At 39.7% G+C, this 27159-nt stretch overlaps 1 protein-coding gene across 1 annotated transcript; it reads right to left on the bottom strand.

Annotated features, from left to right (window-relative positions):
• Positions 1–6674: 6674 nt before the first annotated feature.
• On the bottom strand, positions 6675–27062 carry LOC137291198 (uncharacterized). Its single transcript, XM_067822489.1, has 5 exons — positions 25788–27062; positions 21341–21575; positions 20473–20643; positions 12838–12892; positions 6675–12516 (listed from the first exon to the last, which is right to left on the bottom strand). Exons 1-5 carry the CDS (start codon positions 27060–27062, stop codon positions 12060–12062), a joined length of 2193 nt encoding a protein of 730 aa, XP_067678590.1. The 3' UTR covers positions 6675–12059.
• Between the last annotated feature and the right edge of the window lie 97 nt (positions 27063–27159).

The raw sequence follows: 27159 nt of genomic DNA, 5'->3' as shown, positions 1-27159 counted from the left end.
ACGTCTGTCTCCTCTACACCTAGGCAATCATCTCTATGTGAATCAAGTAGATCTGACCTAGAAAATCCGTGAAGGCACCTTTCACGAAAGTGTTTCTTTCCCCCGTGTTTCTATTGATTATACAACAGTCGGCTAAAACTCTTTATCCATGTATAGTGATATTTTTCACCTTGTTGTACCATAAATATATTAATTATTTTATGATCATCCTTACACATTAAAGGACTTATCCTGTGTACTACTACGTTTTTACCTTCGTGTCCGAATACGTTTATAGCTAAGTCTGGATTTTGTTTTCCTAGTTTGGGGACCTGAGAGATAGGGGTGTGTGTTCATCCATACCTTCCCAATTGATACCATCATCTTCTGGGCAACTAGAAAGCCTGTAAGAATATTTTGTTTTACCTGGAAATTTAGCTGATCTCATTGCTATCCTCATACAATTATCACCAGGGTTTTTAACGTTAATCATAGCATGTTTTTTCTTAAAATACTCAGGCAATGGTAAGTACTTTCCACCTCTCAACAGTACATAGTTTGCTACATCCAGGTAAACCATGTTAATCTCATCAACAACTCTACCAGACTCCCTATTAGTATAACGTTCTAGTGTTTCTCGAATTTTTTCAAATGATCTGTCTATAGAAGAGTTGATAGTGTCAGATTGCATTGTAACTTCTTGATTACCTCTGAAGTAAACATTGGTGTATTCAGTTGTTTCATTTACCTGTGACCCGTGAAGGTCCCGGGGTAGAATAGGATTTCAGCAACACATGTTTGCCATCAAAGACGACTCAGCTTGTCGTAAGAGGCGACTAACGGGATCGGGTGGTCAGGCTCACTGACTTGGTTGACATATGTCATCGGTTCCCAGTTGTGCAGATCGATGCTCATGTTGTTGGTCCAGACTCGATTATTTACAGACCGCCGCCATACAGCTGGAATATTGCTGAGTGCGGCGTAAAACTAAACTCACTCACTCATTTACCTGTTGTTTCTCTAATGCCATCTTTAATATGAGCTGAAATTTAATACCTTTTAAATCATTCATTTCTTGGTTTACTTTATCAAATACCAATTGTTTTATATTTTCAACATCTATGTTTCTTTGAACTTCCATCTTCCAACCTCTCAAATACTTTCCTACAGCATGCTCAGTAGGCGTGAGTTGTAATTCTGTAGGTTTTTGCTCCTTTAGTAATTCGATGAGCTCGATTTACTCATACGAGAATGACCTCACATTCCACACACACGAGCTTGTTTCATGAGTTGTTTCACAGTAGGTGTTTTTTTGATACTTTAAACCTAACAAATCGAATAACTCGTGTTTCCTCATGCAAGAATAACCTTCAAGGCCATGTTCACTTGCTTGTTTCATCAATTCATTCACTGTAAACATGTTGCAAGCACAGTGATTATGTTATATGTTATTATATTATTATGTGAAACAATTGTCTAAATGGTTGATTGTGTAATCTGATACTATAAGCTTGTAGGTCTCAGCGCGCACAGTTCAACTGTGTATTGTTCATAACCTATAAATTCACATTCAGACTTTTATGTTTTTAATAAGTATACCATGACAACACAGGTAGACAATTTTATTACCGCTGGTGAAAAAGCAATTGAAAATCATACTTGATCTGACTTGTTAACGTTTGATTGGGATAGAGCCATAACAAGGAATGACACAAGTTATGTGAAAATTTATTTTAAAAAATATCTACTCAGATTTAGGTTCAAAAATGAAATTCAAGCAAACAGAATTTTACCTAAAAATGACAGACCTCATGGTTTGACTATCTCAACAACAAAAACATACACAATTCCAGATTCAGAGGAAAAACCATGTGAGTCTTCATTATTTACAACTATTACATATATTTCTAGGGTAGTCACAAAAGAAAAGTGATAGATAAAACTTTATATTTTCCACACAAAGAAAAAGATACTGTTTTACCACAGAATGGAATAAAAATTTATAATGGTCAACTTTGCACACAAATAGGTTATTATATTATGGATTATGTAGGTTGAGCCAGACCAAACATTATGTATACTACTCATCACATTGTTTTATAGATGACACGTTTCAGGTTGTTGTTGTTGTTGTTGTTGTTGTTGTTGTTGTTGTTGACGACGGTATACCACCTTCCCCACGTCCTCCAACCTCCACAACCTTCTCCACGCTAACGGAAGAAAATCAATCACCGTCAACATGGGAACTATTTCCATCACCATGACGACCACCCGACAGTCGAACATTTTTAGGAAGCATTATATGTCCCTGAACGCTCCCACCCCATCCGTGTCGATAAGCCACGAGTCGGTACTGCAAGATACTGATCAACATAAATACTGGTGTGTGACTGTACTGACACACACCTAAACAAAACTATCTATCAATCCCTTGTTTGCGTTTACAGGTGTTTTGTTGACTGTGTGAGTTGACACGCAACGTTAACCACATTCACAAGACTACTCACAGAACAGGAGGACATATTTCTAGAGGCTCTAAAATCACCATTTGTAAAGATGTGCAATTCCATTGTTATTGTCAGACACACCCCCGGATGCACCTTATAAGAAACGGGTATATGTGAAAGTTATGTGGCACTTAAAATGCATGAATACTTCAATGAACTTGCTTTTGTAAAAGAATTAAGTGGTATTGTTGAAAGTGGGTTACGAATTCATTTAATTGTTTATCATTCTTCATGTTTTTAACAGATAAAACTAAATAAATCCAGGAAAGCGAGTTCGGGGGAACCTGGTACATTCAGACTGGTTATGTTCATCATCAGCTCGGGGCAACTGAGGCATTTGCACGCAGCTTACACAGAATGTAAGTGGGACACTCCTAGGATGTGCTGCCTTGACCCACCAGGGATATTCCGGAGACACTCAGAGTCCTCCATTACCTTCAGTGTCATGGCCAACAAATCCTAGAACTATTTCCATTTCTGTCAAGAGACTTTGGGGTGTAAAACCTATGGCACCAAGGACAGTTAGGAGTTAGATAACTTGGTTCTTTGAAAGCAAGCATGACATTTCGAACCGAGATTTGAATATGTGCTGTTTTTCCTGAATCTCATTGATCACATGAGTGTGAAAGTGAGAGGAATTCAATGTTATTCATAATTTCGTAGGTTTTATCAAGCAGGACAATGTCCTTTGGTTTCTATAGGTTTAAGAAGGTAATAGAAGGAACGAGGTCCTTGATCATGTCGCCAAAGATACCGAGTTGTGCATTTACCGACATTACATTTCATGAATCTACATTTCCTATCTACAATTTGATGTACATTTTGACAGCTACGATTGGAGATATCGGTCCTGGCCGAGAAAAGAGCGTTAACCTTCTGTTTCGCTTTTCAGACTAGTCGGCTTCATCAAAGCGGAGGATAGAGAAATGTTGCTCGACTTCCCAATACACGTCACGTAAACTGAATTTCTAAATAGCCTTCCCTTGCAAAGTGAATGTCGAACTAGAATATCTTGTTTCTGTCATGAGCCTTGACTTGTAAGATGATCATCAGGCAAATTAGTACCTCCACTCCGAGTTATAATTGAAACATATAGGTGATTGAGGGGGCGTGGGCGGTCCCGGGCAAGTTATAAATGTTGCCATGCTATAGATAACATGTCAAATCAGGTGATGTCCACCCCGTAATATTGCTAGAATATTGCTAAACGCGACTCACTCACTCACTTAAATGAGGTGATATTGTGTTGCACCGAACACTTCCGCCCACCCTTCTGTCATGTTTGTAGCACGCCACTGGCGCGTAGACGTTGACTTTCAGTTGGCTCGGACATTTCATAAACTATCCTGACAGTCATACGAAACTGTTTTAACTATTTGTGCTGTTCACACTTAAAACCGCAACTGTCAGCATCATGCCCTCAACAAACACGCAAACAATGCAACTGTCAGCATCATGCCCTCAACAAACACGCAAACAATGCAACTGTCAGCATCATGCCCTCAACAAACACGCAAACAATGCAACTGTCAGCATCATGCCCTCAACAAACACGCAAACAATGCAACTGTCAGCATCATGCCCTCAACAAACACGCAAACAATGCAACTGTCAGCATCATGCCCTCAACAAACACGCAAACAATGCAACTGTCAGCATCATGCCCCTAACAAACACGCAAACAATGCAACTGTGCGCATGCGTCGTGCACTTTCGTGCAAATTGTGAATCACAAGCTGAAAGTGGAGGCCTTCATAAACACGTACTGAAAAATGCCTTTTTTCGAACGTGCGTATATGACCTTACGAGAAGCAGATTATCGTCCCGTTAGTTTATGAACGAAAGTAACTATGTCACAACAGGACTAACTCGGAATAAATAGTTTTAACAGACGCAAAGGTATAAGAATCAGTATCGAACAGGACAGTCACTTGAGAAATAAGAGTTGTTAGGTTAACTGCTGTGTTGGGTTGAGAGACCCAGTCCATGATGATCCTCAGTGGTGGACTAACATTGTAGTTTCATTGTGAGGGTTCCTCCGTCCGCGGGAGTAACCCCATATGAGCAATAACGCATTTATTCGCAATAAAGGTTAGTATGTCGTTGTTAATAAACAATTGGCACGTTTTAATTAACACCTAATGTAGTTGTGTGGTTACTGCGACCTTGCATTCTACGTGCGAACGTCACGATTTCTCCGAAAACATGATTTTGTTTAAGACTGGCCTCATCGAGAAGAGAGCGGGACTTCTTACTATAAATTATCGTCTTTGTGACTGAGTGCGTTCGTGTATCTTTTATGTACGCTTCCTTTGCTATGTGTTCTGAGGGAAGCCTGACACATCCAAATGTATCTGTGCCTGCTATCAACACTGATTAGGAATTTGCTATTCAAAGTTTGTTCTGAACAACACCTTGAAACACAATATGTTAATATTGTGTTGGTGTGGGGATAGACAAGATAATGTTGTGTGGAGATATGTTTTATGAATATATATAGGACGTGGTCGCGTTGTGAGGGAGATCGCGTCAAAAATAAATTAAAATAAAGTCGTGAAAGCAAATACATTGTCATAAAAAGATCTCTGTAGCTCAATTCATTAAGCACAAATTCCAAGCTACGTGCTATGCCAGACGCTCAACCGACAGGTCAACGGGCGGTGGGGTAGCCTAGTGCCGTAGTGCTTAAAGTCTTCGCTTCCCCGCATGAGTACAGTGTGTGAAACCCATTTCTCGTGTCGCCCTCCCTGATATTGCTGGAGTGTTTCTGAAGCGGCACAAAACTTATCTCACTCACTCGAAGGTCTTGATGAAACAGTTTTAAGTTAGACGAAAAATAAACCAAGAAATGAAAGCGAATTTCGTTTCAACCAGAAGACGAAGTCACCAGGGAAAATACTCTTCATTAAAATGTCAGTTATAACTGGGATAGTCTACAACTCTATTTAAGCTCTGTGGTTATAACAATGTCAAATGTTCGGGATGATGTTCATCAGTACAGCTGATACAGGAAGTAGAGAAGTACTGTTGATTTATGCCTTTGGGTTCTTGGATACCCACAATACCCACAAAGTGGGAAAAGGGTACTGAAAAGTTTTCTAATTCTGCTCCGGAAAAGTTCACAAATATCAATTTCCGCCATAGTCAAACCTTTTGCAATGGAAACACAAAAATATATTATTCAAATATATCAAAAACTACCAAAAGGCACCAGTTCACCACCGGATCTGTCTGTGTGACAAGTATAGGGGAAGAAATTTAGAACGGTTTTCAAGTTCTGCTCTGTAAAACGACGAATGTACATGGACGGACGGACGGACGGAGTCTATTTTATTACATACTCGTTGCGGGGATTCATAGAAAAAGATTAATAATAAATGTACATATTTAGCAGGATTTTCAAAGATATACCAACACATTCGTACAACTGTTTTATATATATATAAATAAAACAAAACAAAAAAACGCTGACATGGGAATTGTTCTGTAAATAGTTAAGTCTGGCGTTGTTTAAGTGTTTTCCCCTGAAAAGTGTCTCCAAAGCATTTCCTTGTGGTATCTCAAAGGGTTGTCCTGGGATAATGTGCTAAAGGTTTGTCCCAATGCAGTTATAACCGTGTTATATAAACAGCAAAAGAAGTCTGCCCTCGGGCGTCATAGAAAGGGTGAAAATATCTAACAGGACGAAATAAATAGGACATTAGGGATATTTCCAGAACATTTATTGGTAATATTGCTCAGCTGTTTCATTTAACGTGCCAAGCTGTGTCCACTGTATCTGCCTCTGTACTACGCTGCAAAACATTGACTTTCTCCTAAATATACACTGAGCGGACTGAGTGAGTTTTGTTTTACGCCGCACTCAGCAATATTCCAGCTATATGGCGGCGGTTTGTAAATAATCGGGTCTGGACGAGACAATCCAGTAACCAACAGCATAAACATCGATCTGCCCAATTGGGAACCGATGACATGTGTCAACTAAGTCAGCGAGCATGACCACCCCATCCCGTTAGTCGCTTCTTACGACAAGCATAGTCACCTTTTATGGCAAACATGGATTGCTGAAGGCCTTTTCTACCTCGGGACCTTCACGAGTCTACACTGAACGGAAGTTGACCTTCCCTCAATGCAATGTGTTCTAAATTTACCAACATATTTCACATCTGACACGAAATATTGATCATATTTACATATGTAGGTAGATATTTATTCTTGTCTTTAACATGCGTACATAATATACATTATGGTACACTGTACATGCTATAATTAGAATTATCCCCATACCGAGACCAGATAATCCCTGCACAGACTTACGACATACAGACCAACAAGGATAAGTTGGACCAGTCTAGAGAACACCTTTACAAGCAGGCGGAGCACTGCAATAAGCAAACCAATTTGGTATGTGAAAGGGAGAGCAGATGTAGGTTAGTGCAGTGCTTGATGAGGAATCAATCTACCCATAGCTGCACATGCCTTGCTCAAAAGACTCCCATATGCTTCATCCATTGCACAAACACATTATCACAGACAACCTGGGGTCCCTTCACTCAATGTGGCAAGTGCCATTTGGCAGCACTTATATATGCTAATTTAGGTTGGTGCTCAACATATCCTTGTTTGCCAGTACCCACACACATTCAGCTTACATACTGCTGTACATGACCACAAGAATGGTGTGAAATACACCAGCCTTTGAGCTTGTCTGCTTAGTCTGACACTAAACTTTACTTAATATAAGTTTGAATCCAGCAACTGCTGTCCCTTGACCGGTATCCACTAAGGACTATGATTCTGTATCAGCTTTCAATGTTTCAGATCTGAATCTACAAAGAATAGTTAACATTTGTGTGTTGTTTTTGCAGAATTAACTGACTCTGATGACTAGTGAAATAAAATTAATCTTGTCTTTGGACTAGTCTTGAGGACTAGATACAGTCCCATCAGCGTATCTCAACCCAGGATATATTCCCATCAGCATATCTCAACCTTCGATTTAATCCCATCAGTGTATCTCAACACAAGATATATTCCCATCAACGTATTTCAACACAGGATATAGCCACCAAATGTATCTCACATTTAAATGGTGGGCCATTCAGTAATTACACTGGACACTTTAACACTTCATATATCCTAACAATGTATTTTCACACAGGATATAAGTCAACAATATATCTCAACATAGGATACATCCTCACTATATATCTCAAAACAGGATATGTCCTCTCAATATATCTGACAACCACAGGTAAGTGCCAATGAATTTAGGACATATCAACACAGCATATATTCCACAATTAGATCAGGAATTAGATATAGAGGCATTTGCTGTTGTATTATTTTATTCATTTTTCAAACCTTATCAAACATGTTGCCATGCATTACGTGTTATTAAAGCCTGTCCATACACCAATGAAACAATTTACATTGTCTAGCAGCTTAACATAATGTGCACTATATCACTTGCAGACACTTTGCACTTCAGTTCTGAGCTCACCAATACCCGTAAAACAGTAACGAAAGTCTTGCCTTATACCAAACACCTGTTGTCACTTAGGACTTTAAACATAACAGTCAAAACAAATCATACTGACTACACAAACGTGAACACAGATTGCATCACAAGATGTGGTATGGTGATGAGGCATCAACCTCATGTTGAATCATACATACACAATATACAAGGATGTACATAGCCCATAACAGAAGCAAGAAGTACCAGCGGACAGACATTCAAAACCACACACATATTTACACAGGTTTATCATCATCTGTTTGGCAGTTATCACAGTGTCAGAAGACTTCACTGAAGAGAGAATCATCACAAGTTTTTATATGTTAGTTATCCTTCCTGGTTAACATGAAACCTAGTAAAATCCACTGAATCTGGAACAAAACGTCCCCAGGGTTTTGTTGCAAAATATCACTCTGTTAGTATACTACTCAAACAAAGTAAAGAAACACATATCCCTAGAACTGGGTTTTCTTTAACTTTTTAAGAGTAGTATAGCATATATATGTAAACATATGACCCCATACTGATGATACATTGACCCTTGACTTCGTTATTCTAGACACTTTAACCTGGCACAGTACCATCCAGTTTACCAGGGATTTACTGAATACAGGGTGATATATACATTTATCTTACCTCACACATAAATGTTGTTTTCTGATTGGCTAAGCGCCCTTCTGTTATTTACAATGTACTCCACTTAGAAGTGAGGTATATTGCAATGTATCCCGCCGCCAATGGCACCATGTGGTGGTATTTCTTTATCTCGAATAACAGTGAATCACGGATTATGCACGGAAATTACCGATGTATTTGCGAATGCAGATTGATGAAAGGGAGATAACCCTAAATTTGTTTTTCTTGTTTTGTCTGCTAAATCTAGCGATGTCTACGAAAAGATTTGCCTCGCATTCCAGCAAATAAATTTTGACAAAACATTCAAATGAAGCCCCTGCAAATATTAAGGGAGGGAATTACACCACAGTGATTTTACTACGACAATACTGCAGGAAAAACAGCAAGATACAAGATTCGAATTGTTTGATACACACAGGTTAGCTGAAGTGTATGATCCAATACCCATGCTTCAAACAGTTCAAACTTGACATTGAGGTGTTGAGTAAGATAAATATGCTGTACCCTCAATGTGTATTTATGTCCCCCTCACCCTTTGAACTCGGGGAACATAAACAAACATAGAGGGTACATCCACCCATGCCCCCCTTGTGACAGGGGAACAACTCATAGTGTACACATCTTATATATCTTACACTAGGGAATGCACATGTACAAACTGTTGAGACTTGAAGTAATGTGAACACTACAGGACAGTTGAACATCTTCTACAATTCCCTCACATCCGACTGTCCCTTTCCTACATCTTATTGACATGCACTGAATCTTCTAAGATTCCCATACATCAGATTGTCTTCCGATATCAGGCTACTGACTTGTACAGCAGAACATCTCCTAGGATTCCCATGCATCAGACTGTCCTCCTCTGTCATCCTACTGACTTGTACAGCAGAACATCTCCTAGGATTCCCATACTTCAGAGTGTCCTCCTCTGTCATCCTACTGACTTGTACAGCAGAACATCTCCTAGGATTCCCATACTTCAGAGTGTCCTCCTCTGCCATCCTATTGACTTGTACAGCAGAACATCTCCTAGGATTCCCATACATCAGATTGTCGTCCTCTATCATGCTACTGACTTGTACAGCAGAACATCTCCTAGGATTCCCATGCATCAGACTGTCCTCCTCTGTCATCCTACTGACTTGTACAGCAGAACATCTCCTAGGATTCCCATGCATCAGACTGTCCTCCTCTGTCATCCTACTGACTTGTACAGCAGAACATCTCCTAGGATTCCCATACTTCAGAGTGTCCTCCTCTGTCATCCTACTGACTTGTACAGCAGAACATCTCCTAGGATTCCCATACTTCAGAGTGTCCTCCTCTGCCATCCTATTGACTTGTACAGCAGAACATCTCCTAGGATTCCCATACATCAGACTGTCCTCCTCTGTCATCCTACTGACTTGTACAGCAGAACATCTCCTAGGATTCCCATACTTCAGAGTGTCCTCCTCTGTCATCCTACTGACTTGTACAGCAGAACATCTCCTAGGATTCCCATACTTCAGAGTGTCCTCCTCTGCCATCCTACTGACTTGTACAGCAGAACATCTCCTAGGATTCCCATACATCAGATTGTCTTCCTCTATCATGCTACTGACTTGTACAGCAGAACATCTCCTAGGATTCCCATGCATCAGACTGTCCTCCTCTGTCATCCTACTGACTTGTACAGCAGAACATCTCCTAGGATTCCCATGCATCAGACTGTCCTCCTCTGTCATCCTACTGACTTGTACAGCAGAACATCTCCTAGGATTCCCATACTTCAGAGTGTCCTCCTCTGTCATCCTACTGACTTGTACAGCAGAACATCTCCTAGGATTCCCATACTTCAGAGTGTCCTCCTCTGCCATCCTATTGACTTGTACAGCAGAACATCTCCTAGGATTCCCATGCATCAGACTGTCCTCCTCTGTCATCCTACTGACTTGTACAGCAGAACATCTCCTAGGATTCCCATACTTCAGAGTGTCCTCCTCTGTCATCCTACTGACTTGTACAGCAGAACATCTCCTAGGATTCCCATACTTCAGAGTGTCCTCCTCTGCCATCCTATTGACTTGTACAGCAGAACATCTCCTAGGATTCCCATGCATCAGACTGTCCTCCTCTGTCATCCTACTGACTTGTACAGCAGAACATCTCCTAGGATTCCCATACTTCAGAGTGTCCTCCTCTGTCATCCTACTGACTTGTACAGCAGAACATCTCCTAGGATTCCCATACTTCAGAGTGTCCTCCTCTGCCATCCTATTGACTTGTACAGCAGAACATCTCCTAGGATTCCCATACATCAGATTGTCTTCCTCTATCATGCTACTGACTTGTACAGCAGAACATCTCCTAGGATTCCCATGCATCAGACTGTCCTCCTCTGTCATCCTACTGACTTGTACAGCAGAACATCTCCTAGGATTCCCATGCATCAGACTGTCCTCCTCTGTCATCCTACTGACTTGTACAGCAGAACATCTCCTAGGATTCCCATACTTCAGAGTGTCCTCCTCTGTCATCCTACTGACTTGTACAGCAGAACATCTCCTAGGATTCCCATACTTCAGAGTGTCCTCCTCTGCCATCCTATTGACTTGTACAGCAGAACATCTCCTAGGATTCCCATGCATCAGACTGTCCTCCTCTGTCATCCTACTGACTTGTACAGCAGAACATCTCCTAGGATTCCCATACTTCAGAGTGTCCTCCTCTGCCATCCTATTGACTTGTACAGCAGAACATCTCCTAGGATTCCCATACTTCAGAGTGTCCTCCTCTGCCATCCTACTGACTTGTACAGTGGAACATCTCCTAGGATTCCCATACTTCAGAGTGTCCTCCTCTGTCATCCTACTGACTTGTACAGCAGAACATCTCCTAGGATTCCCATACTTCAGAGTGTCCTCCTCTGCCATCCTATTGACTTGTACAGCAGAACATCTCCTAGGATTCCCATACTTCAGACTGTCCTCCTCTGCCATCCTACTGACTTGTACAGCAGAACATCTCCTAGGATTCCCATGCATCAGACTGTCCTCCTCTATCATGCTACTGACTTGTACAGTGGAACATCTCCTAGGATTCCCATGCATCAGACTGTCCTCTGTCATCCTACTGACTTGTACAGCAGAACATCTCCTAGGATTCCCATACTTCAGAGTGTCCTCCTCTGCCATCCTATTGACTTGTACAGCAGAACATCTCCTAGGATTCCCATGCATCAGACTGTCCTCCTCTGTCATCCTACTGACTTGTACAGCAGAACATCTCCTATGATTTCCATACATCAGATTGTCCTCCTCCACCATCCTACTGACTTGCACAATTGAACCTCCCCTATGATTCCCTTACATAAGACTGACCCCTCCAGCACCCTGTCAACAGTTGTAACAACACATACAGCACAGTGCCTGCTACATCATCCCCACTACCTTCCTGACCTTGTCCAGAACTAGAGCAATGTTCTGTCGGTAAAGTCGTTCGTTACTCAAGTCGATGTAGCTCTGTCTTAGAAGCAACCTCTTCACCTGCGCTGGTGCCGTCTCAATGGGAACAAACCGAAGAAGAAGGGGTATGATTGGTTTGTTATAGTTCTCTGCCAGACCTAGATCCTTCACACAGTTGTCACTTTGTAGATATTTTGGTGTGATGCAGCACAGCACGACCGCTGACGACTTCATTGTCCGCTGAATCTGTCCCTGTAGTGTGTCGTTGCCCATATCCATGTTGGTGTAGGTGACGCTGCTTCTTGTGCTGCGACTGCTGTGACCGCGAGGTAGGTTCACGCTGATATCTGCCCAACACACGAGACCTGCCCGTTCCAGGTACATCTGAATCTCCTCCACCTTGCTCTGCATGTCCCACTGGTAGCTGGAACAGGGGAATATAACAGGTATCATAATGATAGTCTTTAAAATGTTGATTCTTAAAAAGTATCTGGATGTGCAAATGAAAACAGTCAAGTCTCATTAATCTGACCTCCATTTATCCAGCAATTGGCATTATCTGGTGCTTTTGTTGGTAACAAATTGAATAAACATAATTTAGTCACAATTATTTAATCCCACATCCTCGTTAATCCGACAATTTGCTGCGCAATTGGCTGTATGGAAAACACCTGTATTTAATAAAGCTGAAGGCAATATATATAGAATGCATATATATATGAGACATAATTCAAAACGCCCTCACCTGATAAAGACCACGGGATCTCCCTCGGACCCCAGCAAGGAGTTCATGTTGTTGGCTGAAACATCCAACAGTAGACATTGAAAGGGACAACCACTTGAAGAAACATGTCAAACCACACCAGATGAAATACAGAAACTGAAATATACTGCACATGAACATGCAAAGATGAAACACAGAAACATGCAACCATTTCACGAAAACATGCTGAAACGCACCAGATGAAACATAGAAACATGCAACCATTTCACGAAAACATGCTGAAACACACCAGATGAAACATAGAAACATGCAACCATTTCACGAAAACATGCTGAAACACACCAGATGAAACATAGAAACATGCAACCATTTCATGAAAACATGCTGAAACACACCAGATGAAACATAGAAACATGCAACCATTTCACCAAAACATGCTGAAACACACCAGCTGAAACATAGAAACATCCAACCATTTCACAAAAACATGCTGAAACACACCAGATGAAACATGCAACCATTTTACAGAAACCTGCAGAAACACGGAACTATGCAACCATCTCAGAAACACGTAGAAACACACCAGATGAAACATGGATAAACATGTCTTATGCAGTACAACTTTGGAACAGAATGTCATGTGCCTCCAGTTCTACTTGAGAGAGTTCATAATGGATCCCAGTCTACAACTGCCCTTTCTCTCTAGTGACCTTGACCTTCCAAAGAAATTCAGTCACAATATTACTACCTCAAAGTTCACACCATGAAATCATATTCACCAAATGTCTTACTGTTTTCAGAATTCACTGTTAAATGTGTCTGACCTTGAGATGGTATTTCACCTTGTAAGTATTTCCAGAAAATTCCAAGGGTTGTTGTATTTAGCAGCAATCAATGCATACCTTCCTGTGTGACTTACACCACCCATGACTGTTTTCATTGTTCAGTCCCATCTCATGGATGGCATATGTGCCAAGTCTCACCGACCTACGCAAATTCATCTGGTAGTGATTGTAAACAAGCGATTGTTCTGCCTATGACCTTGAGAACCCTGATAAGCATGAACAAATAAGTTGAATACATTCAATACTGTTAAGGAGATAGTCCTTCGTTTCACGAGAACAAGAAAGAGATAGCCACAGCACCATAAAGAAAGCCCAAGATTTTACAGGTCTGTTAATAGGATAACACTACACTTTACAGGCCTCATGTGAAGAAAGCCCTGGACTTCACTGGGCTAATATGGAGACAGAGCTACACTTCACAGTGTGGCATAAGAAATCCCTTAACTTCACAGGCTGAAACATGGCTAAAGAGGAGATAACTTGTTTCACTGTCTCAAGTGCAGAAGCAATGGTTAAGAAAAGGTTTAAACATACTGTTTGGTATCCCCATTTACATGAGGCTGCTAAACGTTTCTACTTAAGTATTCAAACAAACAGGAACAAATTTCACCTCAAATTATATTTGTCATAAAGGTACTTTGAATTATATTTTAATGATTTGGCTATCATGCATGTTTTCAATATACACAATTTGTTTTGTTGGTTTGATTTTTAATGCTGCACTCACCAAAAGTCCATTTATATCATGGCAATCTGCCAATAAATGAGTCAGACCCATATAATCCAGTGACTGACATGACATGAATCAACCTACACATCTGCATGGAAGTATGATCACATGCATCAACCATTTCAAATTGATCCTGACAACCCTCTCCCCTTTGTTTCCACAACGGAGAACAAGTGTTTGGCACTAATGTGGCAATGTCCCCCACTGCTATAGAAGACTGCAATATTTCTAACATATTCACTACTTTTCACATTTTGTCACACATAAGATGCATGAAATGATTGGTGCCTGCATAATAACCCAGTGTAGGTTGTCATCAAAGCTGAAGACATTGTTTGCAATGTTTTAACAGAAATTACGTTAACATAAGTTTGAAATTATCAAGGTCACCAAAATCAACTGATGTCTGTGTAATCCCTGAATGTAGGCTGTCAAAAAATTGGAACTGGGTACAACAGTTCATGAGATATTGCGCTAACAAGAGATTGAAAAGTGGTCAAAGAGTCATGGTGACCTTGAAAATAAGGTCAAGGCCACCAAAATTGATTGGTGTCAGCGTAATCCCCAATGTAAGCTATTACCAAACTTGAAGACATTGGATACAACACTCAGCTTTCATGGCTTGACATACAATAGTGCATATTATCAAGAGTAAAACACCTTAATTCTTACAAATTGGCATACCATACCTGTCACAAAAAACATACCACAGGATACAGTTGCTTTAATTCTATTACTATTTCAAGAGAACAATAATTCAGCATTAAAAAAAAACAACATTTGGCTGAACTATTGTTAAAGCACTTATTTTCAACTGAAGGAGATTTTTTTTATATCGTCTATGTTGTCACATCTAAAAGAGTCACACACAAAGAGATTAGTACCTATTAGATAACAATATATGAGCTGATTGTTATAATTATGTAAAGGCCTCAGAAAATAAACTAGTGAAGGCACTACCACCATGTTAGAGCATTGATGTGTCTATGTTTGTTTAATGACACAATCATACTCAAGTCGCATGAAGGTCTTGGATCAACTACAATACATGGATGGTCCTGCAGTCTTACAACTTATATAGGTGGTCCGGGGTCAAGAATGCCAGAGCCACATTCCTGATGCTGAACACACAAGTTACATATTGATGTTCATGTAAGATACTGAATCTATTGTTGCTTTAGAAGCTGTGTTTGTCATGTTTAATTACACATTAACTATAAAATGTCCTGGGAACAGCCCCTGAAACTAAATCATACATATCGGGTATCACACATCTACGGATATATTTCTATCCTTTTATGATTCAAAATAGTTTTTTGGGTATACAGTATCAGCAATTTGCAGATAAGTTAGGTATCTCCTAAATACTGAAATGTCTGAAAGACAACAACTGGTTGAAAAACATTGTAAACCAAAAGTCATTGTGTTCTGTCATCTGATTGGTTGAAAAACATGATCAAATGGTATTTGATTCCTGAAAACTGCAAGACTATTCATTGCGTATTGACATACAGAAACATCGCAAACAATTGTTTTGTTGTGTCATCAACAGTGGTGATGCCATTCAAATCATACTGTGACATAAGGTCAGATTGATGTCACAAATGAGCAGCTCCAGATGCAACCATGGGAACCAGCTGAAAGGCCAGCTGATGACACTTCACTGCTGTACCTGTACTCCATGTAAAGGAGTGCAGACAGTAAAATCCTTTGGTTTACTTTTTTGTTTACAACGTCGATAAACATCATGTGTTGGCCAATTTCCTTGTGTTATTGAGTATCTGAAGCATGAGAATATTTCATTTGAAACCTCTGGCTGATGCCGTCGGTTCCAAATGCATTCCTGTGCTTCAAATACTCAATAACACCTGGAAATTCACCAAAACATGATGTTATCTCCTAAATCAACGATCTGTACTTCAGTCTTTACTATCCGTATGTTTGGAATGAAGAATACTGAGTTGAGTTTTGACTGAAATAACAGCGAGAAAACAGGCAAGAGTGGAGAGACAAGGTCCGCTTGTCAGCTTACACTGGTTTACTCCAGCTAATAATATTTCCGTTATGCTGGTGTTGGAAGGTCAGTAATAATGACAACAATAGCTCATTAACTATTCATTTGAGACAAAAATAGCACTACTTTATGGAGACATGTTTGATTCCCCATGTTAATGAGATCTTGGACAAACATACAATCACAATATTTTCTAAGAAGTGAAAATGCTTACTTTTGAATCACGTATAATTCAGAGACCCAGTGCACTGTGTATAATAAATCATTGATATGAGGATTGCTGTTTTCCTCAGTTACTATGCAGTTAGACTTTAGTAACAATCCCTGGATTATTCATACATAGTTACTAACTTAAAAATATGTCATGAGCTGTAACCATGGTAGCGGACAGGTCAATACATAGTGGAAAGTAGTAGATGTTGCACACAGCGAAGCAACTACAGGATGTCTACGTGGAGATGGCATCAGAGGAGGGAGAGTGTGCTGGTTCATTGAGAACCTCAACAACAGAGTGCATCAGAGTGTAGGAAGGAAATACTGTCTAGGCTAGTTAATACTAGGGCACCCAAGGACTACTGAATATTATTATGCAAGAAAACTGTAAAACATCACCTTCGTCCTAAAATTTGCACAGCAAAAAGAGAAAAAAAATATCATTAGCAAATTGTAAATGCATATGTCAGACGCCTTCTCTACTGTAACACAAGCAGAGCCAACTTCGCTATAGTGTTTGTTGTTTAATGCTGTCCGAAGCAATATTCCAGCTAAATGACAGTCATCTGTAAATAATCAAGTCTGGATCAGACAATCCATTGATCAATAGCATGAGCATCGATGTTTGCAACTGACATGCATGAATGAAGTAATGAAGTTAGTGAGTCTGACCCTCCGATCACCTTAATCGCCTCTTAAAACATGGGTGGGCGACTGAAGATCAATTCTAACCCGGATCTTCATGGGTCGTACCTTACCATATCAAAAGCTAAGCCTGCCTTCCACTATCTTAAGCTCATATTTTATAATATTCTAGTCATAAATGCCTCGAAAGCTAACCTTACTACAAGCAAAGATAGTTCATAACTTCAGTTGTGTTGATATCTGTTGAAATCCAGTGAATATAATTAAAATAAAGAAACTGGTATTCTCTGTAATCCCATGCAAGCTGTCAACATTTGTACTCAAGTCAATGCAGTGTTTTCACTGTGCTACATAGTACTTCTTACTCAAATGATCTCAGCAAATATCAATAGCATACAGCAAACATCAACTACATAAGATGCAGCTGTTAGTTTATTATTCAATAAAAATTCATAACAGCTTTCTACATACTATGTTACTTACGCTTTCATCACATTCATAATAGAATAGTCAACAAAGTGTACATATTCAGGCCCATATACATAACAAAAAGATTGTAATAACAAACTAGTGGCCATTACATCTTCAAGCATTCCTTCAATAATACCAATCATACAAACACATTGCTTTTTTGTTGGAAACAAAATGTTTTTGCAGCTGGATCAATAATTACAATATAGTTTCTCAGAATGGAGGTTATTACTGGAAAAAATTAGTTAAATGTTCAGTCCCCTGATGGAACTTCTTTCTTTTGATCGTAGATCAACAGATAATTATGAATCCATGATTTGACATACCCCAATACAATGCTTCAATTTTCTGACCTTATACCCCAGAAAGTTACAGAAGGCTTTCAAGTGATTATGAATCACAGTAATGATGACGAGGATTTAAACAGGGTGCAAGTTTTAACTTGAACATTAATTTATGATTTTGAACTGAGAGTAATTGTCTGACTACCAGTAGAGATAAATCAGTCAAACTGAAGCGTGCAGAAAGCGTTCCTGCTTGTGCATGAAAGCTGGTGATGTGTCAGGATGTTACATGGTGCAACATTGTGTCAGTTCAGCTTAACAGATATCTCTATCTATGTTCTATATCATGGCCTTTGTGAGATGTAATATAGTACACATGTTCATGCAGGTGTACCCTAGACATACTCAATTAACCTTAATGAGTGATCTTAATGTGGTTTAACAAAACAGTCAGTAATGGCAGGACACCATAGATGGAGGATGTATGTGATGAAATGTAAGACATAGCTGATGTGAGGGTGGGGGTGAACGGAGATAAGCCAGCCAAGCTTCTATTTCTGTTTTTTTTAACATATGCCACAAACTGGAGAAAAGAATGATAATGAGACCTATCCCTGCAGACAAATGTAAAAAATGTAAAAAAAAATAGATTTATCATTTAGATTTCATTTACAAATTCATGGTTGAAAAAAACAAAATATTTCATTATACATAATTCATATGGTGAGAAGATTTGGGCTCATAATTAATATGATAAGTCATGCTGGTATCACACTAGAATCAGCTGAAACAGACATCAACTTTGATGTGTCCATTGATGGAAGTTATTTGGACATGCATTTGGACATAGTGTGTTGGACACCCACGCTTGTATTTGATGGTGCTTGGGTTTAATCAGGGACAATTGGAGAATGGACTCAGTAATTTTGGGAGATGTGGATTAACATCAGTGTACCTCCTGTATGAAAACCAAGCATCATGTATAGTTCCATGTGTATGGTACAGTAAACTTTTGACAACACAACAGCAGCTCACGCAGGTGGATTGGGAAGTGAACAGCTGCAGAAATTCTGTATAACTTCACTTTGACTGTGGTCATGCCCTCTAAACCATACACATATATAGTATTCCCAGAAATTATTGAGAATCATGTTGCGTCATGTAACTCATTACGTTTATTAACTTCTGGCGTTTTACTTACATAAACATGTTAAAACATCATCCTTTTACAGTCTCGGTCTTGTTTTAGTATTTTGTTAGACCTCCTCGCTCAGCAATGCATGCCTGAATACGCCTAGGCACACTACCCATCAAAGTTTGTAGGTAATCGTGTGACAGGGTATCCCAATATTGGACCACCTCGGCCTTCATATCTTCAATATTTCTCAGTCCCTTTTGGTTTATTCTGTCCTTCATGACTCCCCACACATTCTCAATTGGGTTTAGGTCCGGGCTGTAACTGGGCCAGTCTAAAACTTGAACATTTTCGCCCGACAACCACTGTTTTGTGTAGCGCGCAGTGTGTTTTGGGTCATTATCATGCTGGAAAATCCAATCATCTTCATACAATGTTTGTGCTGTCGGAAGAAGGTGACCATTTAGAATGTCAACGTATCTTTCTTTTGTCAAGTTTCCCGTGAAAACACACAATGGCGTCACTCCGCGAGCCGATATACCACCCCACATGTGAAACTTCGGGCTATGTTTTGGTCGCTGGTAGATAGGTTTGACAGTATCTTTGGTCCAAATTTTCACACAATTAGGGAAAAGCCAAACAGAACTTTCATCCGAAAAGAAAACATTATCCCAATCTTGATTTTCATGAGCCCGACACCAGTTTAAACGTTTTTCCTTTTGTGCATCTTTCATCAACGGCGAGGGAATTCCACGTTTTTTCACCCAATTAAGTCTCTGTAATTCCTGCCTAACTGTTTCATTGCATACCTGAGGACTTCCTCTGCTAATCATTTCATTTCTGATGTTCTCAACACTTTTCAATTTACCCCTACTCACAATCTGCCCAAGTCTTCGGCGATCCACAACACTGAATTTCCTAGGCCGACCTGCCCCTGCTTTGTGCTCTATCCCGGTTCCTGTTTGAATATTCTTCAAAGTTCTGTATACTGTAGACAGAGGAATACCATGTCTACAAGCATCAGCCTCACCCCTTTCAAAATCATCTAGAATGAGCTTTCTTTTCTCTCTTGCTGTAAATTTTGCCATGTCAACACAGGAAGCCGTCTGCTCAGACATGGGAGATAACTCTGCCTTCTAAGCCTTCAAGAGTTGTCTCCCTTATTTTGTATGCTTAGTGCATAGTGAAAGCCCTTTTTCCAATCTTAGCATCATTAGAAAAAAAACAAAAATTTTCTCAATAATTTCTGGGAACACTGTATACACACACACACACACACACACACACAGATGAAAGACAGGGGGTGATTTACTACCTACTTCGGCAGCCAGCTAGGATCTCCAATGGTTTTAGTCCTTCGGCCATCTTGTTCAGGTACGTCTGTTCCAGAACCACACCAGGTACACGACGGAGTGGCTTGATGTGGTGTTCTAGAACATCCAGACTTTCCGTGTACATCTTGGTCTCGAAGTCGATGGCAGGACACTCACCTGATACGATGAAGTGCATGAGTGAGTAGTGTTTTTCACTGATTTCAGCAATACACAAACCAATCAAACTACCAATGACTTTGGACCTCTTGCACAACTAACAGAAAAAAACATATTTTGACAATTCAAGTTAATGTCAAATAACACTTGCTCCCTGGATCATTTTGTACCAATTCTCCAAGGATAGTGTATGTTCCAGTGATTGTTGTTGATGAAATCAATCACTGGTTTGTCAGACCTGACCTGTTTAATTCCAGGGCACTGTCATTTGCAGGAATATTGTTGTAGTAAACAACCAACAAATAAATGTAGTTATAAACTACATCACATTAAAACACTTCTACTGTAGCACAATAAATTGAAATCAATCAATTGTTGCAGTACTAATGGCAACTAGCACTTGTGAGTGAGTGTGCTTAGGTTTAGCACTGCCTTAACCATTGTTGCAGTTCTTGATACAGAAGGAAAGACAGAAGCAATGTATGTCTGAGACTTCATCACACTTCTGAAACCTATGAGCAAGGATAGGGTGCGGACAAACTTTGACACATAATCAGGGTGGACAATCAAAACTTTAATCACATGTTTCGGGCAAACCAAAGGGACACAACTCTACATAGTGAATTGCAGTTCCTTTGACAACTGAGTGACTATTTGCCAACTAAATTTACAATAATTTAGTCTTTATATAGTTTACCGAGGACAGCCTTCAGGGAGACTCTTAGATTGTTCCAAACATTCTTGAACATAGATGTCACTAGCTTCTTCCCAAGCCAATCAGCAAACAGGACTTCATGGAAGACAAATGGCGAGCCTGTAGATGCTTCAGTCATAAGGACAATCACATGGGTTGCTGTGGCCATTTGGGGGCCATTGATTTGAAGGAACTCCTCTTTTGACCTGCCCAGTTTCATTCCGTCATGGTGTATGACCTGGAAAACAAACAACTTTTGTAACAGACACACTTTACTCACAAATCTTACACTCCTTACTCCCTGTAATGACAGGTCTCAAGTGCATGAGTAAGTGAGTGAGTGGGAGCATGACCTGCAGAATGAGTGAATAAGAACTGAACCCGGTTCTTCAGTGTTACAAGCAAACCAAGGACTATGTAGATAGTACAAAACTTTATGGATGAGCAACTTCTTTAATAAGAAGCTTTAAGTTGCTCATCCATAAAGTTTTGTCCTATCTGATTCACCAACTTCTAAACATGCCTCTCAAAGAAGTCAAGGACTATGTAAATGACAACAATTTTATACAATCGTTAAAGTTTCTAATACAATCCTATACCTCCAGCAATATGATCCCATACTTCTCTCAATTCTGTCTCCTTAAACATGCACTCTTAAACATGTTACAGACAACCTTTTAGTTCCGCTATTACACTCCCTTAAAGCCAGCTCTATAGTTCCTTAAAAGGGTAACCTTGCAATTTCCCGAATACAGTACTATATTCCATCAAGGATAATCTCATAATTACCCAGCATAATTCCACAGTCCCTTAAAACAGTCCTAATTTCCCTTAAAGATACTACTATAGTCCTTAAAAAAGAATCCTGTAATTCCCATTATACAGAAACATGTTCCCTTTCCAGATAAGCTTTTAAGTACATTGAACCTTTCTACATTAACATACCCACCAGAAAGAGAATCCTGTAATTCCTGTAATGCTGTTCAATACTAACTTCAAGAAAATTTTATGCTCTCCGCAAAACTGATTTCTATATCCACCCCGCCTCCCCCCACGATTGAACCCCATGAAGAGTCTCTAGCTATTACTTCGTTAGCTACTCTGATGAGAATATTTTATAAGTTTTGTGTCTGGTAATAACTTCAGTTATACCTCACTAAGACTAGTAAGAGTACACTAAGGGTATATCCTACAAAATTAGCTCTGTGTAGACACACTGTATGTACAACCCTACCTCGGCTTACAGCCTAATGCTTCAGGTAAACAAGGGACGCCACAACTGGCGATAAATGGCAATGTTTGTTCATGGTGTATACAGCAGTTGTAGTATGACTGATACTTGTGTTGGTGTATAATGCATAATAGTGTTATTTAATATCTGTGTACAGATCATATTGCAGAGTATTACGTTGTAATGCATTACATAATGCTTACACAGTGTTGTATTTGCCTGTTGTGCCACACTGTAGCAGCCAGTTAGGTCATTGTTGATGATTCCTTGAACAACAAGCCAAGTGGATAATTCTACATTACAAATAACCACTTTGACATTCACAAAAAATAATAGCATGTTCATGAGTCTGTAGTCTGCCTCAGTCCCTGAAATGCATTTTTTCCCTACTCCCTGAGAATCCTGCAATGCTTACTCCCTACTAAATATCTAGATTTCCCCAGGTTCACTGGGACTCTGTTTCGATTTAAATTGGACTAATCAAAATTGTAAACCAAAAGTCACTGTGTTCTGTAATCTGATTGGTTGAAAAATATGATCAAATGGGATTTGATTCCCGGATATTGCAAGACTATTTGCTGCGCATTGACAGGTAGAAACATTGCAAACAATTGTCTTGTTGCGTCATCCACAGTGATGACGTCATACAAATCATATTGTGACATAAAGTTAAAAAGTCGTCACAAATGAGCAGCTCCAGATGCTACCATGGGAACCAGCTGAAACAGCCAGATGATGACACTTCACTGCTGTACCCATACTCGATGTAAAGGAGTGCAGACAGTAAATCCTTTCGTTTACCTTTTTGTTTACAACGTCGATAAACATCGTGTGTTGGCCAATATATGGGTGTTATTGAGTATTTGAAGCCCTGAAATATTTCATTTGAAACCTCCGGTTGATGCCTCATTATGTATATTCAGAGACTAAGCGTTACTCTAATAAGTCTATTGTACTTCAACCAGGCTCATACTCATTTTGAAACAGATAATAAAAAATCAGTTCATATCCACATTTATCTATGAAACAAATCCCATTTTCATTTTGATCACTGATGTGACACCAATTATTCTGCCCAACTATAATCACGATAATCATGTAATGTAGTAAACACAATGCGACAACCACCCTGTCTACAGTAAACACAACACGACAGCCACCCTATCTACATATTTCCTGAAACAATCATTAGGATCATATGCGTTGACAGGCAACGCCTACACTGATCAGTTAAACACAATCAGTTGTGGATCTGTGGCCGTTAGTACATACAGTAAACATCTTACACCTGTCAGTGTACGCCCTCCAGAACAATGCAGGATGGATATTAACCATGCCATGTGTCACATGATCCTGTTTTTGGTGTGCACATTCAGTTTGGTCGTTATTTACCAATCATTGATCATGCTGACACATTCAATGGAACAACAAAACTATTAACATGTTTTCTTGGTGAAGCAAATTATACCACACACAAATAGGTTTTCCCTGTGAACAGTTTGTGTTTCAACTAATAATTCACGGAGGAATAGATTTCAGTTTCATGTCAAGAAATGGATCATTAAACATGATTTATTATTTTCCAATAATATTCATTCCGTATAGGTAATTATGTGAGATAATAACAAAACATTGACACTCAATTCAGACAACAGAAATGGTCTCAAGGCATGTTGCCATGGATCTTAGTTCAATGATTTCCTAACAGATGTGTTTGTGTTACTGCATACTTTCAATTACCATTTGACAGTACTGAGTATTTACTGTTGAATTCATTTTAGTTTACATGGAGAATATTGAAGATGAATGTTTTTGAGTGAACAATTTTTCTGCCCTTATTTATGCTGGTGAAGGACATTTTATTCACAGCATGTGTTTTTATTCACAAACTGTCGGAGAATGTCTGTCATTGGTAACTGGGGACATTAACCAACCTGCTTCATGAGGAGAATGAATGCAAAATTTAGTTAATTGTGAACTTTATCAAGTGAAAAATAGAACTCACAGACAGTTCCCTTGTAATAGATGTCTGTGGACAATATAATGACAAGAACTGTTTGATATTGTTTTCTTTTTTACTGCAAGTAAGAAGGTTTGCTTCAGTAATTTAATTACTGCTTACTCACCATTTTACTTCCTTATATGTCAGGGCTCTCTATCACATGTTGAATTAAACCAAAATGACCAAGGGATGACTTACTACTACCAGTTACAGAACAGCTGAAGACATACTGTCAATCAAGACATTATTTCACAGCATGCCAATAATTTGTTCAAAGTGATTTTTTTGTTACACCTGTCAGTAGCGCTGGAGACTATGTTGTTGGAATCACCTACACAGCCTGAAGCTGGTGTTTATAGCACATTACAACTTGTCTGATTAGTTTAATATAAGCAGGAACTGAAGTGAGCTAAACCTCATCAACCAACATGCCACAATATCCTACAGGTTATATATACATGTCATCCTACGGATATTATTGTGTAACAGCCGTTCTTGCAGCTGTTCTTGAAATATTTTCTTCAGCAGGGGTTCCAACCCTTACGTGGCATTTCTCAAAGTATACTCAAATAACTACCACTTTGGCCTCTTGGGCTTTATAAAAAGTATGAAAACATTTTAAACTCATTCTTTTTGAGTTATTGCCAGTGTATGCTAAAATATGTTCCCATTAATTAATACAAATGGAATCTTATAATGCAATGCACATGCTTTCCATGTGTGGAGACTGGAGAAGCAATAGTTGACAGTGTCTTGTCATCATCAAGGTGTTGTGTTGTAGGTGAAATATTTTCATGACACAGATAGAGTCAACATCTGCAAAAGCAGAACACAACAGTACAGGAAAACTCTCAACCAATAAATGAACTGCAAACATTGAGTAAAGGCAACTGGCTTTTGTTTAAGAAAATGTCTACATAAATATTCATCATTTTGAAGTTTTAGAGATGAAAGGTTGATTTATTTATCTTGCATACAAGAATTACCTGCAGGTTCTGGTGATATTATTACACCATCCTAATTGCTAATGTCGCTCATGTTTATCTCTAGGATGTTTAAGTCTAATAAAAAAAACTTGAATATGCTACATATCATATATGATTTTTACACTCTCTGAAGGGGCATAAACTCCTAATAAACATGTTAAGTAATTGTTGCATAAAAGCATCATCTAGCACATTAAAATCAAACATGTGACACTTTCTCCAATTACCTACCTGCAGGTTCTTCTTCCTGAGATCAGCTTTGATGTTCTGAGCCAACCTGACGTCTGCTGGGTCATAAATCACATATACCACGTCAGGCTTAGCACGTTGTGCACGTGCCCGTAAGTGCCAGTTATCTGGTTGCTTGTGTTCCTTGTCCAGCGTTTGTAAGATCTGCTGCATGATCTTCTTCCTGACCACTCGACTATCCACCCCGAGGTACTTGACCATGTCGTGGTCGGTCAGGGACATGAGCAGAAACCCGTCCACCATGTTCTCGGCAAGACTCTGGCGGTAGAACTCTTTGATCCCGAGTTTGAACAACCATTCCTGCAAGTCACCCACATTCCACTGACAGATCTTCTTCCGCCTGTATTCCCCAGTGAACTCGGCGTCGGGTGCACACAACGGGGTAGGGGGAGAGGCCAGTGTTGCAAACTTCTCCAGCTCTTCCATCACAGAACCAATCACGATAGACGTCTTCTCCGCCAGACTTAACTTTGCATGAACAGTGAGATCTACCGCATCATGCAGGATTCCACTGTAATGCTGCGGTACCTCACTGTTTTCTATGTTATTGAAAAGAATTGGGAAGAGACGAACAGACGTGGGGTCAGTCCTGTGCCTATCAATAAGAGCCTTGCCCTCGTACACAGACACAGGGCATGTGAAGTAACTGTCGGACAATATTAGGATAGCAGCTCGACATTTCTCCACAGCTTCCATTCTTAGAGAAAACCAACATGGACTTCCCGTGTTCTTCTCATCTTTGTCAAACCAAAGGTCGTCTGCCAGGTTGTTTTCTTTGAGTTGCTGGGTTGTTTCTACCACGAATTTCCTCTCCAGGAACCCAGCATCTGGTGAGTAAGACACGAATATCCCCTTTTTCGGTTTCTTGCTCTTGGAACTCGCTGTAGAATTTTGCGTTTTCAGAGGTTCTATTTTGTCGGATTCAGGTTTCTTGGGATTTTCAGGATCCTTCACTTGCGGAGGTTCTTTAGCTTTGTCATTTGACACAGAGTCAAACTGGTTGATGCTCTCCGGTTTGTCACCTGCGATTGACTTCTTTATTTCTACAGAAATCTTCCCTTCATTATTGTCGACAGGTTCCTCACTCTTACCCGCCTCTTCCTCTCGCGGGGTCCCCTTCTCCGGCACAGCGACGTGTTTATTGGATTCGTCACCACTGTGAAGGACAGGTTCAGATTGTGCGTCCTTCTTTCCATCCTCCATGATGTTGTTTTTGTCTGTCACTCCGATACCCCCTCCGTCGGTTGTTTTGCCCATTCTCTCCCGACAAACACTTGACTTTTCACCTGTGGCGTATATCACCTCCACATGCCCCTCCGTAACTCAATATCTCGTTGTCAGGTTATACAAACAT

Source organism: Haliotis asinina, chromosome 7 (assembly GCF_037392515.1).
Source record: "Haliotis asinina isolate JCU_RB_2024 chromosome 7, JCU_Hal_asi_v2, whole genome shotgun sequence".
NCBI classification, from domain to species: Eukaryota; Metazoa; Mollusca; class Gastropoda; order Lepetellida; family Haliotidae; genus Haliotis; species Haliotis asinina.
This window is presented reverse-complemented; position numbering and strand designations above follow the sequence as displayed.